We start from the raw sequence: 17,416 nt of genomic DNA on the forward strand, positions 1-17,416 counted from the left end.
GTTACTGTAACACCGGTATTATGAAATGAACTAATTAGCTCGAATACATTTCAGGGAATTTGGGGAATTTTTGCAGAATGCAGCACTCTTTCTAACACAGAAAAAATGCTATCTAGGTTTAGCGCAGTAATTAACCATAGTAGTGTTTAGATGTACAAATTTGTGATATTTATATTGATACTTGCGGTACGACAGCAAACAGCGGAGAGTGCACGAACTACTGCGCATGTTCACTTCCAACCTCAAACTCCAGTTTCATTGGCTGACTCATATCTGACTGTGGATATCGCAGTCCCACTTCCAAAGCTGTTGAACGTGGATCTCCGACCAATTTATAAATTCTCTTCAAAACTTCAGCAATTGGAACAGAAAACATGGAAGAGCTCCCAGTTTTGCAACAACCCAAGAATAAGCGCACTATTACAGCACCACTTTGACGGAATAATCTCATCTATTCAGACAGAATACGAAAGAGCAGAGAAAGAAAGGACAAAGCTTGTCAAAGAAGTAGCATCGTTTGTAAACCAGACTATCACTCTTCAGCGACAGAGACGATCACCACTGCTGTTTGCAATGGGAGCTGCGACGGCGATAACTTTGGAACCCATACTGGAAATAGCAGGCTTCAGGCTACTCTCAATTTTTGGTCTGTGTGAAAGCTCCAAGCGAAAGATGGAACAACTGGAAGGACGGTTCAACTATTTGGAATCAAGAATGGTTCACCTGCACAACGAAGAAAAAGAGTCTATTCAGGTCATGGCCAGCAGTAGTTTGAAGCTTCATGAAGACACACGAAAAGTGCTAAACTATTCAAAGGATAACTTTGAGATTCTGCAAACAAACCTGGAGATGCTTCAAAAAACAATGGAAGAAATACAACAAGCCCAAGCCTGTGATCATCGAAAGTCTGACGTTTTTATGTATGCCTTTCGCACCCAAAGTGCAATTAACAACGTATCGTGGACTCTCAATGCTATGCACAGTGAGTTGCAAGTACAAACACTATGTTTGACGGAACAGAGAAACATGTTTATTACAAGCATTGGAGTATTATCCAAAGGAACACTGCCAACCGCACTAGTACCCTACGAGCATTTACGGAAAATAATTACAACTCTGAAGCTGGGAGACAAAAAGTGTTCAATCCCATACGACCACTCAAGTTTACTTTACAGCCTGCCCTTAGTGAGAAATGTTTTTTCCAATCCACACGGACTGTTAATCACAATGGAGGTGCCAGTGTACAGTGGTGAACCAATCCACGATGCCTACAAAGCAATCCCTCTGCCGCAACCAATCAAGAACACAACAACGGCCGCAACTCTAAAATTAGAAAGGAGCTACTTGATCGTATCAAGGCGAGAAGAAAGCTATGCCGAAATGAAGAGTGAGGAATATCTGTCTTGTTGGGGGACACAATTGCTTAGACTTTGCACTAAGCCAGTAGCGTTAGTGAGCGCGCAAGATCAACTCTGCTTGACTTCACTCCTATACAATCACGAGGTGGCTGCTTTGAAGACTTGCACACGAGAAGTAACCGAATTGCCAATTTTACCGACAGCAATCTACCTTGGGAACTCTATGTACCTCCTCAACGCGGCAGACGATCAACAATTTCTTTATAACATAACGTACAGTGGGGGCAGAAATTTTTCAAACAATGTACCAGCCTGTAAAAGTTGCCTAGTGCATTCCCCCTGCAATGGAAAACTGGTTCACCCGCAGAATGGACTGGTGATGTTGCCCGATCCATCATAATGTCTTCAACACAGTGGACTAATAACAACAATCACAACTCCCGAACTACTGGATACCGCTTTCGACATCCCGAGCATTCCAGCGGTCACTCCTACAGAAGAGAGTCGGAACTTGATCTTGCATAGGATCAGATCGGCACTCATGGATGTCCCTACGCTTGATGTCACGCCTGAATTAGTCAGTGAGATGGTAAACAAAGTCCATCAACAACTTTCTGACGAAAACAACTTCAAATCCTTTGGCCATGGGTCAATACTGCATACATTTAAAGAGCTGGCTGGTCTGCTTGGTTTCTCTTTATGGTGTCTTGCTTTTGTCCTTCTGGCTGTCTGGACAGGGAAGAAGTGTTACCAGTCCAAGAACACTACGAAACATCTTCATAATTTGCCCAACGATGATCAACGAGATATCGGAACTGACATGCAGTTTGAGGAGAGATTAAACTTAGTTGAGAGAATGCAAAATGAGGAGACAAGCGCTGATTAAAAGAAAAAAGACTGTCGTACCAAAATATGGTGATGGTGCTTTTATATACTTATGCTCTAATTTCAGTTTATTGTACTATTCAGGAGAATAGTTTAGTCCGGATGGGTGGGATGTAGGAATGGAAAGTTAAACTTAAGCGTTTTTCGGAAAACAACCAAATTAATACTGACCTTGAATTATTCCCAACACAAAAGCGAATTTTAAAGTTGAAACTGTACAAAGATAATAATGGTAAAGAACTTTAAACTGATGAGAATGGTTGAATAAGTAAATATTGATTCTGATAAAGATTATATCATGGATTGAACACCAAAATTCTCATCCACGTAATATTGGATTAGAAACCCAAATTAGGGGCCTAAATTATCAAAGTCATGAATGACCTTCTGAAAACTTTTCCCAAAAAGGGTATTTTTCGCACAAAGATTCGGAACATTTGGTAAAAATAGGACTAAACTATCATAACCAAACATAGATTAGCAGTATATATACGGTTCAATTTTAGCCAATTTTTGGAGAGAACAATTTGTGCGAATAATTGTTGTGTTGCGTGCTGTGTAACCAAAATCAGTCTGAAAATAGTTATATTGTCGTGATAATCGTAATCTCGGAGTGAGTTAACAGATCTCTGTCGTGGTACTGAACTTGTAGTAATTGTTGAAACTAGTATACCCTGGTAATTATACTTTTCGTTAATTTAACTTAGCAAATTTTCAACTACTTTCTCTTTTTGGACCTTTTCTTATAAATTAGTAGAGTTTAAACTGGTATCTAGTAGATATTTGTTAAACACTTTGATACGTGGCACTCATAGGCATTTGTAACTAGTTGTTTTGAAGGAACCATAGTCTTGTAATAATTAGGACTGGGTAAAACTTAATCGTTTCTTTCGGTTTTCTGTTAATCAAAAGCGTACTTGTACAACTTTAGTAACTTCACAATACATCTCTAAGGATCTGAAATCATACTCAATCTAGCTTCAATTTATTGGATTTAAATTTGTTTGGTGACTAGCAAAGTAGTAATCAACCAATCATTAATTAGGTTAAGTTAGGTTAACGGACTGGAGGACAGCACCGAGTCCAGGACAACATCAAGACGATTGATTTTTCAGAGTATTAATCGGCCAAGCTCCTTCCAGGAGACCGCATAGTGAAGCCACTCTGAGGGTAGGCCTGCCTGCTCGTAGAAGACTTGGCAAGTTAAGTTAACCCATGTAGTATGGAATGGTGAACCAAGTAGACAATTAAAAAGGTCTGCAGTAACCTGAAGTACCTGATGGCAATGTCTTAACGTTCTATCAAGTTGGTTAATACTCATCTGGTTGGGTTGTGGAGTGAACACCGACGAGCTCTTCACGTCATCTACTATTTGTTTTAAGTATATTGGTTGATCGATTAATTAGAAAGTGAATTGAGGACCTGGTATAATTCTCAATCTTAGAGTCACCAATTTATTTCATTTTGTAAAGCATTTCTTAGAAGCTAAAATATCATATAACATAGAAAGGCATTACCAACATATTTTAATAACATTATTATTAGCAATTGACTACAGTTCTATAGCGCCTGAAAATACTTTCTTTAGGACTTGAACGGAGGGCCTGGTATAACCCTTCAGTCTAGTTAAGAGTAGTAGGTTTTGTGAAGTTACTATCCAGTCCAGTAGTTTTCTCTAAGATAGATTCTAGGAACAATTGTGGAATTGTGAATAGGGTAAAACCTCCACCCTAAATATTCAGATTCCATACATTCACACAGCCACTCCCCTTCAATTAAACAAAAGCTAGCCTCCCAAACCTGTAAATATCTTTTCACGAAGCCAACCACTCGCTAGTCATTTGAGAACAATTTGCTCGACGTTAGTTGGTTATGCTTTTAACGGTATATTATTTAATGGTATATGTTAGGTTTTTTGACAGTGAGTTTTTTCCTGACTCTTTTTTATCAAATGATATATTGTTGTCAAGGTAAAAGTTAAAAACTATTGTTAGACACAGTACTTGATCAGCGTAAAACGGTTAAGGTTTTAAATTTAAGATCTTAATAAGACTATATAACAAGAAGCCGTTTCGAATTCTTTTCTGTAATGAGTGAACTTTATGTTTGACGCATATATACTGTGAGCATGAAAGTTATAAAAGTAGTATAAATTGGTGCCGCTGTAATTGGTTTCTCCAAAAATTAGTGAACGAGCAACAATTTTTTTACTAAATTTGTTTTGCCGAATTAGTTTTGTTAAATTGTTCGGTACTAATCCAAGGATTTTTCCAAAAATTATTTAGGAAATGCTCCCAAGAAAAAGGTGCTGTGCCATTAATGCACATAAAAACGCTGAATTTTTGGAAGGAAAACAGGGAATTTCAAAAATAGAAAAATATTTTATGACACGTTTCAATGCTTTCACAGAGTCGCCGACGGAAAAACCAGACAAGAATCGGCGCACATCCTCAATAAAGCCAGATAAGATTCTGAGTTTAGTGGATCAATTAGGAGCAGAGATGTTCATACAGACATCAGCCATCAATGGAAAAGGAATTTGTTTCCTTCCCCAAAATTAACAACTTTCTAATTGCGATCGAAGAAAGTTTTAAGCCCTTTCTCAGTCGTGGTGTTGGTCATTAATCGTATTTTCCTTTTTGTAACCAATGAAACTCTAATTCAAAAAACTAATCTGTTGAGAAAAACTAATCTGTTGAGATGAATATCAGATTAAATCAGTTTGTTCTTTTGTGGGGTAAAAGTGGAACTTATTCTTCCCGGGTTTTTTCTCGTGAAAAAACTTTAGCTTTGAACGCGCTGAAAGTGGCGAATTTTTGTAAGAATTGCGTTGAATTTTGCGATGAAATTTTTTTCTCACCGCATACCTTACAAAAAAGAAACTGCCGTACAGGGGTTTGAACCACTCACCTCCCGAATGTCAGGAACTTCTTATTCCACTGCGCAATCTGTCAATTACTTCAATGATATTTCCAGTGAACTTAAAATAATAGATGAATTTAGCGGTGAATATTTGTAAGATTTGCGATTTAAGCGGTGAATATTTTTTTTCACAGCATTCTGCTGGTGGAGATGAAAAATTTTTTTCACCGCAGGTTACTGTTAACTGTTAGCGGTGAATATTTTTTTCAGCGCATTCTGTTGGTATTGGTGAAAAATTTTCTTTCACCGCTTAAGCAGCGAAAAAATATTTTTCAACGCTTAAAAAATTTTTTTTCACTGCATTCATTGCATTGAGCGTAAATCTTACACTTTTACTTAAATTCACCGCAAATCTTACATCTTTTAGCGATTTTTAGCGGTGACACCTCGACCCGGGTTTGCATAATGTTCGAGTTCTCAAGAAACTTTTAATGAAACAAGGAGGTTCGCTAATGTGCAATGGCATAAAACGTTCCGACATCTCTGATCCACAATCTTTTCTCTATTTTCTACCAGTTGAAGGAGAGATAGATTGCCTTGGAAAAATTAGTTCATATTTCGTTAATTAAAATTTTATAGATTTTATAGATTTTATAGATATGCAAAATCTTACGTAGAAAAAAAACAATTCATCTAGAGAACAAATAATTTTAACAAAAACAAAAAAAATAATCGAGATCCAAAAATTGATCAACATCTATCCCGTTTTGAAACCGAATCTAAAGCTGTAAGGTAACGAGTAAGTATCTGTAAGTAACAAGTGGCCCTTATTTAACTTTGATTTGATTTTTAAATCTCATATTAGACTTATGATTGAGTGCAGAGTTAAAAAGAATTAGTTTCTGCGCTCAATTATTATTTAACATTAAGAATGCTGAAAAGCAGAGGTTACCCAAGGTATACAATAACAGAGTAAGCGTCGATTGAGGTTAGTCATGTTTGGCCTCAAACGAAACATATATACCAATATTTCTAGTAATTTTGTAACCAATTCATATAAACTGGCAGGCAAAAGTAAACAAAAGAGAAAATCCTGAATAAGATTTTAGTTTCATTCAAAAAAAACTTTGCGCCAAAACTCGAAAAACCAAAAAAATCACACTAGAAATGGAAAGTTTTAAAAGACTATGCAAAAACTCAGAGGTATGTGTATCAAATGATGCTAGAGCATCTTGCTGATGAGATTGTAAGATTGCAACAGAACAAATCGAAGAGCGAAAAATTTTTCCAAAAGCTGTTGTTCATTTTGAATCAAAATTCAGAAACAAATCGTTTCCAAATAAAAATTTTCAGAAGTCACAATAAAGCTTACCGATCAAACCAATTGAACGTTTTGGCAATCCAAATAATTGATAACACCGTTGCAAACAAATTGTAGCCAAATATAACAAAAAAATTAGTAAATTGATGGAAAACAAAAACAGAGACAGTCAGTAATCCTAAAGTTTGACAAATTTATATGGCATCAATTTTATAGCGATGAGCAGGTATTCAAAAAATAGTAATTTACATTCAGATATGTCTCATTACTGGTTTATGAAGTTTTAATAAATTAGGCGCACTCCCTTTTTTATTTGGTTTATGAAGTTTTAATAAATGAGGCGCACTCCCTTTTAAATTATTATTTAGGCGCACTCCTTTTTTTCAAATTCGTTTCATCTTTTTTTGTTCTACATAGTCGCCATTTTTCAGGTTTGACTTCTGACTTACAGCGCTCTGTGTTTCAACTGAATAGAATATAAAATTGATTCAGCAACTTTACTCAAATTCGTTCAAAGTCAGATTTATTCATTGGCGATATCGAGAAATCAAAAAAGAGCTAAACCGATAAAGCCTCGGGTTGAAGAGTTCATGTTTAAAGACATAGTGCATAAAGTTAACAAAGTTCCTTAGAGTTTGTTGCTAATTGGTATTAGCATTAAGCATATTGTCCTCCAATGTAGAAGCCTAACTCTCAAAATTTTTGAATCATTGAATCTAGTGAAACTGCGGACTGAATTAGAACACTTTTTTTTACTATTACAAGAAAATAGTCAACCTCTCTTGTGCGTTAAGTTGTGAAAGATCCTTGAGTATACTGATAACCGGAATCAGTTTTAATCTTATTGTTGACCTTTTTTCAAGGAGAATTTTCCAAGCTTATCTAATCTAATAAACTGTTGAGGACGTTACAAAAGTTTTTGAACTAATTAAATCATTATTATGAGAGCAATCAACACCTCCATAGAACAGCTTAAACATGAACTTTTTATTATGTTCATTTGAGTTCGTCTTGATATAATTTAACTAGACATTTTATTATTATTATGTAGCGACAGCAGAACATACAAAAAAGAGGACAAAAGTTTAATGAAAACACGGAGTGGCAAAGTCAGCAAAATCAGTAGTTGCTCACTTACCGATACAGAAAGTAGAGTCTTTGCATCATTTGGGTAAAAGATGCATCTGCTACACTCATTATTTCACATTGGGTAAAAAAAACTTCCTCTTAATGACACATTCTTAAAAAAACTTACTTGTGCTGATAAAAAATTTAACACCCAATGAGTTCATTTTTCTTACTTCACTAGAAAAATACTAGAAAACAATGAAACGACAGATACTACTTTCTAATTTCAAAATCGTTTGAGTTATAATATCAGTATTTAATTTTGAGTGATTTTCAGTGATTAGATTTGGAAAACTAAAATTAGAATTATCACAAAGAAGAGGTGAAAATTATGGCACTCAATGATATAACTAAATGGAGAACATAAATTCAAATAGAAATCACACAAGAGTGATAATCACAATCTAAGTCAGGAGCCAGGCTTGCTTGGATAAACTTTGAAATAAAAAAACGCTGGTTTTAACAAATTTGTTATCAGATCTCATAAACCACATGAGCGAGCTTAAATAAAATAGAAAAAACTTTCATAAAACACAAATTTCTTAAGGTTTTTGTTTTAAAATTTGAAAACCCGACAAAAACACCAAAAAAATCTACATATGTATCTACAAAGAACCAGCAAACTCCTTTAATAATAAATGAAATAGAACTTCTTGAAAAGTCGAAAAAAAATTTTTTTGGCAGACATTTTTTCCCCATAAATGTAATCGTTTTTGAAACGATGTTTGTGAGTGTTCGCTGTCAAATTGACACATTCAGATTTTGGATCTTAATTGCGTAAATGGTCAGGCATATGGTCTCATATGGTCTGGCTGGTATTCACAAAAACTGATAGTTCCAATAGTAAACAGCCAACTCAATCAGGAACCAATTGAGCGCGGAACCCAATACTGACAAAACTCAGAAATTTCAGTCTTTAGCATATCTAAATGGCATCAATTTCAGATAGATAGTAACATATCAATTGAAAGGAGCTTTAGAATCATAGATTTATTTTTGTTGACTTATCAAGACAATAATGAGCAAGATTTGGGGGAAGGACAACAAAAAAACAAAAGCTCTAACCTGAGAATTCACATATATGTTTGCAAACATTATTGACCAGTAGTAAGAAGCATTAGCTGTGAACTGAAGCCATTGATAAATTTCTTTTACTCAAACTGATCAATGAGAGTGGTCAATGCTCATACTGTGACAAAACTACAGAAAGAGTACATCTATAGTCGAAAACTCAAACATTCATTAGGTTTTTACCAAAACAAATAGTTTTTATGTAATCTATGTCATCAACTATAAACGGGTACGTTATTTAGTTTGTTTTAGAGCTAGTTAGAACTTCCAGGAGAACTGTCATTACTGTAATTATTTGAACTTAGAAGAAAATGAAGAACTCAACAAAATTATTGGTTACCCAAAGACAAATTCAATCAAAAACATATACTCAACACTGAAAACAAGTGCATTAAAATCTCTATACCTGGTCACAAAGTCACGAGAAAAAAGTCAACCAGAACTCAAATGCTCCCAAAAATGAAGTTAGAAATGGCTCTAAAAACTGAAAAATCAAGATAATCTAAACCTTTTTATTATAAAAAAAACAATGATGAGACAAAAAATCGCCTCAAAATTGTTTCGGGGTTACTGAAGCCCAACAATATTGCAAATTTCATCATAATTAGCAAAAATTAACAAACATTCAAAAAAACCACACAAAATGTGAACAAATTTGGTGTGAAAAGTGAAATTTTCACTAAAACTTTAAACCTCACTAACTTCTCAAAATGAAAATTTTAAATAAAAATTTTAATTTCGCCTTCTACGCCTAACAGAATTTTTGTTCCTATCACTCGCAACTATTTACGATAACCATATCCATCGGCCAAACTGGTTGAAAAAAAAACCAGTCGAGCATATAGTTACCTCCCCCGCTCACAAGTTGGGTCGGAACAATGATTCTAGAACCCGTGCTTCTGATTCATGTTTCATGATTTTTAAAACCCAGGCTTCTGAAAATTTTTCGTGCAACAAGTGCTTTCTTATCATCGATCTCTTCTGCTAGATGGAGAAGAAGGCAGCTTTAATTGAGGAAAATATTGTCTGTCATTGAAAGCACCAAGAACTTGATCCAGAAAACACGGTTGAAAACTAGAAAAATTTGCTGTTCTGAACTTGAATTAAATTTACCCTCATTCCGTCTTTGATTATTGACGCTTCTAACGTTGATTGCTTTTCGTCCTCCAAATTTATTAAACTAAAACAATTAAGCGGGATTGAACGTCTCCACTTAAAAAACTAAAAAGTTTGTGATTGAAACTTTTTTTCCAACATCTTTGCTAGTGAAGCATCAGCATACACGTTTTTGCACTCAGCCTGCAAAACAGCAATCGAATGTCAGCATTCCCACCATCATCGCGTTTTTGCAAGATTTTACTTTGTTGCCTAGTCAATGAGATCAATTGATCTCGGACCAATTTCTTCCAGAGTACTTGAAGAAATGTTGAAATTTTTTCCTGAACTTCATATTGGCTGGCTCGGTCAAACGGGAATTACCTGATAATAGCAGAAGGTTAATTTTTTTAGGTTACAACGGTTCCTCGTTTTCTAGCATTCAACGCAATTGTCAGTTGACAATATTGCATCATTGCGTCAACGATTAAAGATAATATGGCTTGTATTGGTTTCCATTTCCTAAATGCTGTGCTAACTAAACGTTTGCGTAACCTGGATAAGAAATGATGTATTTTGTGACTAGTTGATAAATATCATGTCTACTCATTAACCTCTACAAGTTTAATCCCCATAGGAATCATTTAACCTAACCGATTCTTTGTTTTTTCTCTAAAAATTTAGCCAGTGTTGGTTTTTTTTAAATAAAAATGAAATTGAATATTTCTTCGAAATCTGTCTGGGGGCCAATTCACCAGAAATGAACCATGTAATTTAATCCAAGCTATAAAATTATGTAGATGCGTCCGTAAAAGCCGAAGAGTGAGAAGTTTATTTTTGTTTCACTGCAAGATCTGATATTCATCGTCCGAATAAAAGAAGCCAAAACATGTCGGTATTCTTCCTCATGAATGGTTCAAAACATTATTACAAACTCGAACTTCTAAAAAAATTTAAAAAAAAACAATAGGGAGCCAATGCAATATGACATTATCAAGAGAAACGAGGCAAGACCACAGCAAAGTAAAGCAGAATTTTTTCTGGCCAAGATTCAATATATATATATATATATATATATATATATATATATATATATATATATATATATATATATATATATATATATATATATATATATTTATCTCAAAACAGTTAGTAACAAAGTCGAAATATCTTGGGACAAGATCAAATACAAAAAACAAAGAAGTTAACTCTTCCTTCACTGGAAAGCAAATTGATACGACCTGTCCTTAATAGGTAATAATTCAACAAAACTGAGAACAAAAGAGTGTCAAATTTTGTAGGTCCATTTATTTTTAATATAAAAAATGAATAAAAAGTCTTAACAACGATTTGAAGAGAACATGATAGAGTTGCATATTGCTCCTCAGGAAACTCATGTTGAGTCTTGTTGAGAAAGGAGTATTTGTTAGTCAGACTAAATTTGATGACTACGGTTTAAAGATATATACAGGCAAAAGTAAAATATTTACAAACAATTCTAAAAAAAAAGTTTTAAAGCTTTAAAAAACACAGTTTATTAATTGAAAAAAGTTAAATTACGTGGTTCTTCATTTAGTTTTAACGGAGTTTTTTATTATGATTTTGTGACAACACAAAAAAAAGCTAAACAAATTTCAAAGCTATGTGCAATTATCCAAGAAAAAAATTTATAAAAAATTGCGGTATCAAAGCCATCATAGCAACAGTTAACACATAAAATAGCTAAATAATTAATTTTTGTTCTCCTACAAAAAGGTTTAGACCCATAAATAACGAAAACTAACTAAATGCTGACAAAAAGGAGAACAGAAAACTTGAAAGGCTCAAAAAGTTGTTGATATTTTTAAGCAGAAAGGAAGTCAAAGCGAATAAAATTTTTGGCAATTAACAAATGAACATAATTAGCTTCACCTAAACCTCTTTAAAAATATACAGATGATTTCATGGACTACAAAAACTCCATAAAGTCCATGAACACTTCACTGTTTATGCTGATCAGGTCTACCAGCAAATACAACTGGGCCTTTCATTAAAAAAGTTAAAATAACAAAACACTATTAATATGAAACATATTAGACATAGGGGCTATTAATCGAATTTTTCGGCCGACCACAAAACCAACATTTGAGAACATTTATTTAGAAACGCTAAATTAATAGGACTACCAAACCAATTAATTTTTGTGTCACTAGAAACAAAAAGTCAGCTGTGAATTTTGAGATTATGCTGCCAATTAAGTTTACAGAAATATTAAGAATTGATCCAAGCTTAAATTACCACTGATTTTGGTTTCAAATCAAATAAATTAAAAGTCTTAATAGCCATCACGTATCAACTGAAGGTAATAGATAGGTTCACTTACAAACTTTAGGCAGCCGTTTGGACTTTTAATTAACAACGACTAGATCCGAATACTACAAAGAGATTAACAGACGCTGGCAAAAACGAGTTTAAAATGGACTAGTCAAAAGTAGATCCATGAGAGGAAAAATGACTTGTCTTAATTCAGAATAAAAGAAAACAAAAGTTGTGTGACAAAAAATTTCTAAAAAAAGACAGCGCACTTATACTGTACGGATACTTCTGATTGCAAAAAACGTTCACGGTGAATCAAAATTTAGCTTTGGAATCTTCGCTGCGAGTTTTTAGAAACAAGTAACTGTTGCAATTATCAGCATAACACAAAATCTGGTCAACAGAATCTAGAAATGAACATAAAGGACGCTATAAGTTAATAAAATAGCGTCAAATATCAAGTGATGACACAACCTATACGTCGATAATTCCCTCAAAAAAACTTTTGTGTTGATGTTTTTGTGATAGCACTCCCAAATCTCTACAATGAGAGTATCGGTTGGCAAAAATTGACGGAACAAAAAAGCAGTTGAGCATATTTTCAACCAATTTCAAAAGTGTAACATAGAAGTGTACACAACGAAAAAAATAAACGCAATTTCTTACATGAAAACGGCAAAAGCAATCATACCTTGCAAAGAAAAACTACGAAAGAAGCAATGGTGAAAACCTGCGCAATTGTAAATCAAACGTAATTTTTATCTTTATTCTGATGAGGGGTAGGGAACAGTTATGATCTAAGGAATTGCTCAGCTGATAAACGAGTTCATTCCTCGATCGGTGCTGAAACCGACTGAAGAAGGCAGTCTGGGATCGTACATTAACATACGACAACCTCAGACCGGATCAAATCGAGCGGTGAGTGGGAGCAACGCTGCACCCTCAACGTCAAAAGGAAAAGATGGGACTGGTCGAAATCAGGGCAAAAAACAGGGAAAAAGTGGAAAGAAATACAATGTCGTGTCTAGACACGACAAGAGTGCTGATGATAGCAAGAAAAAGAAATGCACGTTGCAATGAAAAACTTAATTTACAGTAACTATTTAATAAGTCATTTATAGAGATAATCATTACTGAGACCAATATTTTTCATTCTTGATGCTTCCGCGCAAGATTTGTTTTGAAGATAATCATTACTGATAATCATTACTGATAGAGATAATCATTACTGAGACCAACATTTTTCATTCTTGATGCTTCCGCGAGATTTGTTTTGATTTCTTAGCACCCCAAGTATGCTCGCTAGCTTACTGCATGTAATGGTTTGTATTACACTATAATATACTAGTAGACGTGGGAGCATGTTCTCATATTAAGGTGTGAGTAAGCTCAATTGTGAATGACAATAAAGAGAAGAAATTTTAATGAAAAATAGTATTCTAATTCTAAGAAATTCCCAAGTATTTAAAACTCACTTAAGATAAGAAATTTTGATTAAAAAAATAGTATTATAATTCCCAAGTTTTATAAACCTGAGCAGAATATAGATCTGTCAAAGATTCTGATTTCCAACCTGTCTTATTTTGCGTGAATTGCTTTTGTTTTTGACGTGTTTGTTTTTAAAACATAGCAATCTAGACCAAACGCAAAATTTTCTCCATGATTTAATTTTTCTTCTTGGCTGCAGTGATTTTGAAAATGATAAATATATATACTGATTTTGACGTAGAAAGAATTTTTGTTCCGACCCCTCTTGAGGGGGGAGGAACTATATACTCAGGAACTATAAACTTTTTTTGTTCAGTCAATTTTGGCCGATCGATATAATAATCGTAGAGTTGTGAGTGGTATCATTAGAAAGCCAGTCCAGTGTAGAATATGGAATTAAAAAGATTTTTTCAATATTCGCTTTTCATAGGCAGTTATCCAGGTTTAAAAATTTGTGAATATTAGACGTATTTCAGCTATTTTTTTTCACATTTTGTCCAATTTTTCGACAATTTTGACCAAATTTTCGTCAGTTTTGCTAAAATATGATTTGTTTACTGTAGTGATATAGATTTTATCTCTAAAGATAAAGGAGGGTTGGTGAATTGTTCGATAGAAGTTAATTTGCTAGAATTTATGCTAAAATTTTAAAAATTCAGACTCTTTTCGTCAAAAATGGACGAAATTTGCCTTTTTTAGTACACTTGTTTTAAATTTGCTGGAAGTAGACACTTTAAGACGACGACCAGATTCTTTTTTGACTCAGAAAAAGGTAGTTGTACACCCGCTGGCTTTATGAATTTTCTGGAATAATAATTTTGCCAATTTTTTGCAATTTTAATCTCGGTAATCATACAAAATGCAACATTTATTTTTGACAAAACGTAAAATTTAGTATAGAATTGATCTATCTCGCAACCATTTCAACTATTGAGTGTTTTGCTAGAGACGCAGCAACATCGGGGCTGATCTTGATATCACTATGAATCCTTATGTTAAAAATTGTTTAGATTTTATTGGCGCGGACCATTTTTTTCAAAAAATTTCCGCTATGTAAATGTTTTTTATGTAAATTACGGTAAAGAATATCAAATCTGGGCTCAATTAAACAACAGATATTATTTACAATAAACGGGATCCGACGAGATTTTATTCTGGAGTTAAGCTCATTGTTTATATGGCTCTGGTTAATTGTTTTCGTAAAACTTATATGGACTTCTATCTTTTTGCTTTCATTTTTTAATATGTTTGTAGCCCAATGACTTAGTGTTCCCAATCAAAGAATCAGTTATGTTTTAAAAAGTATAAAAAGAACCTAGGCTTTTTTTTCTGTTGTTATCTAATGTTTGGAACGAATTTGAATGTATTTGTTTTGAGAAAATATAGGTGGATTTTTGAACTTTGCCACTATTTCATCATATTTCTGTCAACTTCGGGCGTAGTTCCTGTAAAAAGAGGCGGCAAAACCGAATCCTTTGAGTTATAAATTAATGTCGCTAACGGTTTTATATTCAAATAATAGTTTCTTTATTTTGTATTACACTTTTTCAGTTCTTCCTTTATTTTTGTTCATATAAGCATATTTTATGAGTTCATTTAGTTTCCTTGTCGAATTATCGTACAATTGACAAACCAATTAAGGAAAGGTATTGTGAGGAAAATGCACAAAAATGTAAAAAAAGGCGTATCTGGACATGTTAATTGTTTTTGTTGAATAGTTTATGCTTTTTGGGCGGAGACACAGTTATCTGGCAATACTTTGCAGGCTTTTTTGGATTTTGCCTATGTTCGTCTTCCTTTTCCTTGTTTTGCACCATATACCCAATAGCGATAGATCTTAATTGCTTTCCCAAGACGCATAACTCAACCTAGTTAAAGATTTCATTTTATAGCTGTTTGTTTTAATGACTTTCAATTTCACTTTTAAAAAAAAAAATTTCATCTCTATCTTTTTTGCTTTGATTTTTGCCACCATGTAATTCAATCTCACTCATTAGAAGTCCCAATTATTTTTGTTGAGACAAACATTTTCTGCGCTAGGTTATACGTTGTGACTGATTGCTTCGACTATTTGGTTTCATAAAAAGTGATCGAGATTTCTATACTGTTCAAATTTTTTTGGTTTCTTTATGTTGTCCTGTCTAAGTAGTCCTCTGATAGGAAAGACTCGTTCATATTAAGATGAACGTGAAATGGAGATTTAGAGTTCTTGCAGTTAACATCTTATAATTATAGTGCCTTAAACAGTGTCATGTAATAAAATTGTTTGAAGTTTTGTCTTCTTTATAGATTTGTTTTTTATTGGCTCGTGATCTAGTCTCATTATTAGCAGGCCCAAATGGCTCCCTAAAGTGTTGAAACCTAACTCATTGCTTTTTGTTGTAATCCTAAGTTCTGTTATGACTTTTGAAATTTTTTTTTTCAAAAGTAGATTTGAGTTTTGTGCTTCGTCTTTTTTTAATTAGTTTTTCGGTCGATTTTTAGATCAGTCCGTGTAATCACAGTCCACAGCCCGTTTCCATTTAGCTATATTTTAATCTTTGGAAAAGTTTTAGCTTCAAATAATTGTTTCTCGGCGTTGTAAATAATATTACTACGAGATTTTATAAAATGTTATGTTTTTATATATTTGTACATTTCAAAGGATTTTTTTTATTCTTTTTAAATTATAACAATAATCGTTAATCCCATTTGCTTTGAAATTTTGCGCAATTGAACATTGGACAATGACATGTCTCAATTGCTTCCTATGTAAATATAAATGAACGTTTTAACGGATTCAGTTGATATCTAATGACAAGAATAGCTGTGAAATTAATTGTTTTCAAAAATGGAAAGTATTTTGAACTTTGCACCTATTTGCTCTTTTTGGTCGACTTTTTGTTATTCAGTCGCATTGGAGACAGGCCTCATATGTTTTCTAAAGAAGTAGAGGTTAAATTGTTTTGTTTTGGTCTTTATCTGATGCGAGTTTGATTTTGTTATGATTTTTTTTATTATAGACTTCGCGTTTTGGTCGTAAATAATGTTTGTGATTTGATTTTTATTATTGTCCTTTCTATTAGTCCTATTTTCAATAACTTTTATCGACCTTCTAGCGTGGCATTATTATATTTCATTGGTTGTTTATTGAACGATGTGTATGTTTTTGAAAGTTTTCTATCTCTTCATCACTTGGTGGCCAATTAAGTCAAGAATGTGGATGAGCGGGGTCGGAAGATTATGTAAGTACGCACATTACCAAGTCTCCTTGTTGAAATATAAAAAAGGGCAATGATCTAGACTGTTTTTTGTCAATATTTTACTTCCAATTAATTGAGTTTTTCTGAGATTTGATGGAAAAATAGAGATTTAATTGACAGGAAAAAATAAACATTATTTTCTTGCCTCTTGAGCTTTTTAAACTTTTGTTTTGTTCGTATAGATGGAATTTTTCTTGGAAATGTATCTTGAAAGCCCGATCTTCGCAAATATATGAAATGTAATAATAACTTGATCAGTGGTAAATTATGACTGAAAAAATAATCTCTCCGTCTGTGTCGAAGGCTAGTGTTTCATTTTGGCTTCTTTTCTTTTTCAAATGTTTTCTATTAATTATTTTGGTTCAATTCTTTCCCTCTCAATTTCTTATTCAGCATTATTAGTTCAAATTGTTAAAATCGAATTTCAATAACATTAAGATTTGTTGGTTTTGCCTTAAAAGTTTGCCGAAGTTTTGATATATTCGTTTTGATAATTGCCGCTTAAATTTGACGAATAAATTCTCTAAGAATAAATATTCTTAAGTCACACTGAGCGAATTTACCAAAAGTTTTTATTTGCAATTCCTGTGGATCACAATGCCTTTTAATTAATCAAGAAATTTTATAATTTTGTCCTATGAGTCTTAAAAATAGCAGATAAGGCTTTT

At 33.4% G+C, this 17,416-nt stretch overlaps 2 protein-coding genes across 5 annotated transcripts in view; one reads left to right on the plus strand and one right to left on the minus strand.

The window, feature by feature from the left end:
* Window positions 1-13,130, minus strand: part of LOC142336170 (ERO1-like protein beta) — a 459,014-nt gene extending 445,884 nt beyond the window's left edge. Inside the window, exon 1 of the mRNA XM_075384794.1 lies at window positions 13,118-13,130. The gene's annotated coding sequence lies outside the window, so the exon portion shown is untranslated. The remainder of the gene's footprint in view (window positions 1-13,117) is intronic.
* Window positions 1-13,396, plus strand: part of LOC142336179 (uncharacterized) — a 48,822-nt gene extending 35,426 nt beyond the window's left edge. For 2 of the 4 annotated variants that reach the window (XM_075384807.1, XM_075384817.1), the window contains exons 9-10: window positions 4,653-4,775; window positions 12,818-13,396. In XM_075384807.1, coding sequence (XP_075240922.1) covers window positions 4,653-4,775; window positions 12,818-13,098 — 404 coding nt within the window. In that variant the 3' untranslated portion in view covers window positions 13,099-13,396. The remainder of the gene's footprint in view (window positions 1-4,652; window positions 4,776-12,817) is intronic. The other 2 variants (XM_075384825.1, XM_075384834.1) reach the window with 1 other exon arrangement.
* The last annotated feature ends 4,020 nt before the right edge of the window (window positions 13,397-17,416 follow it).

Source organism: Convolutriloba macropyga, chromosome 1 (assembly GCF_964194025.1).
Source record: "Convolutriloba macropyga chromosome 1, txConMacr16.3, whole genome shotgun sequence".
In the NCBI taxonomy this organism is placed as follows: Eukaryota; Metazoa; Xenacoelomorpha; order Acoela; family Convolutidae; genus Convolutriloba; species Convolutriloba macropyga.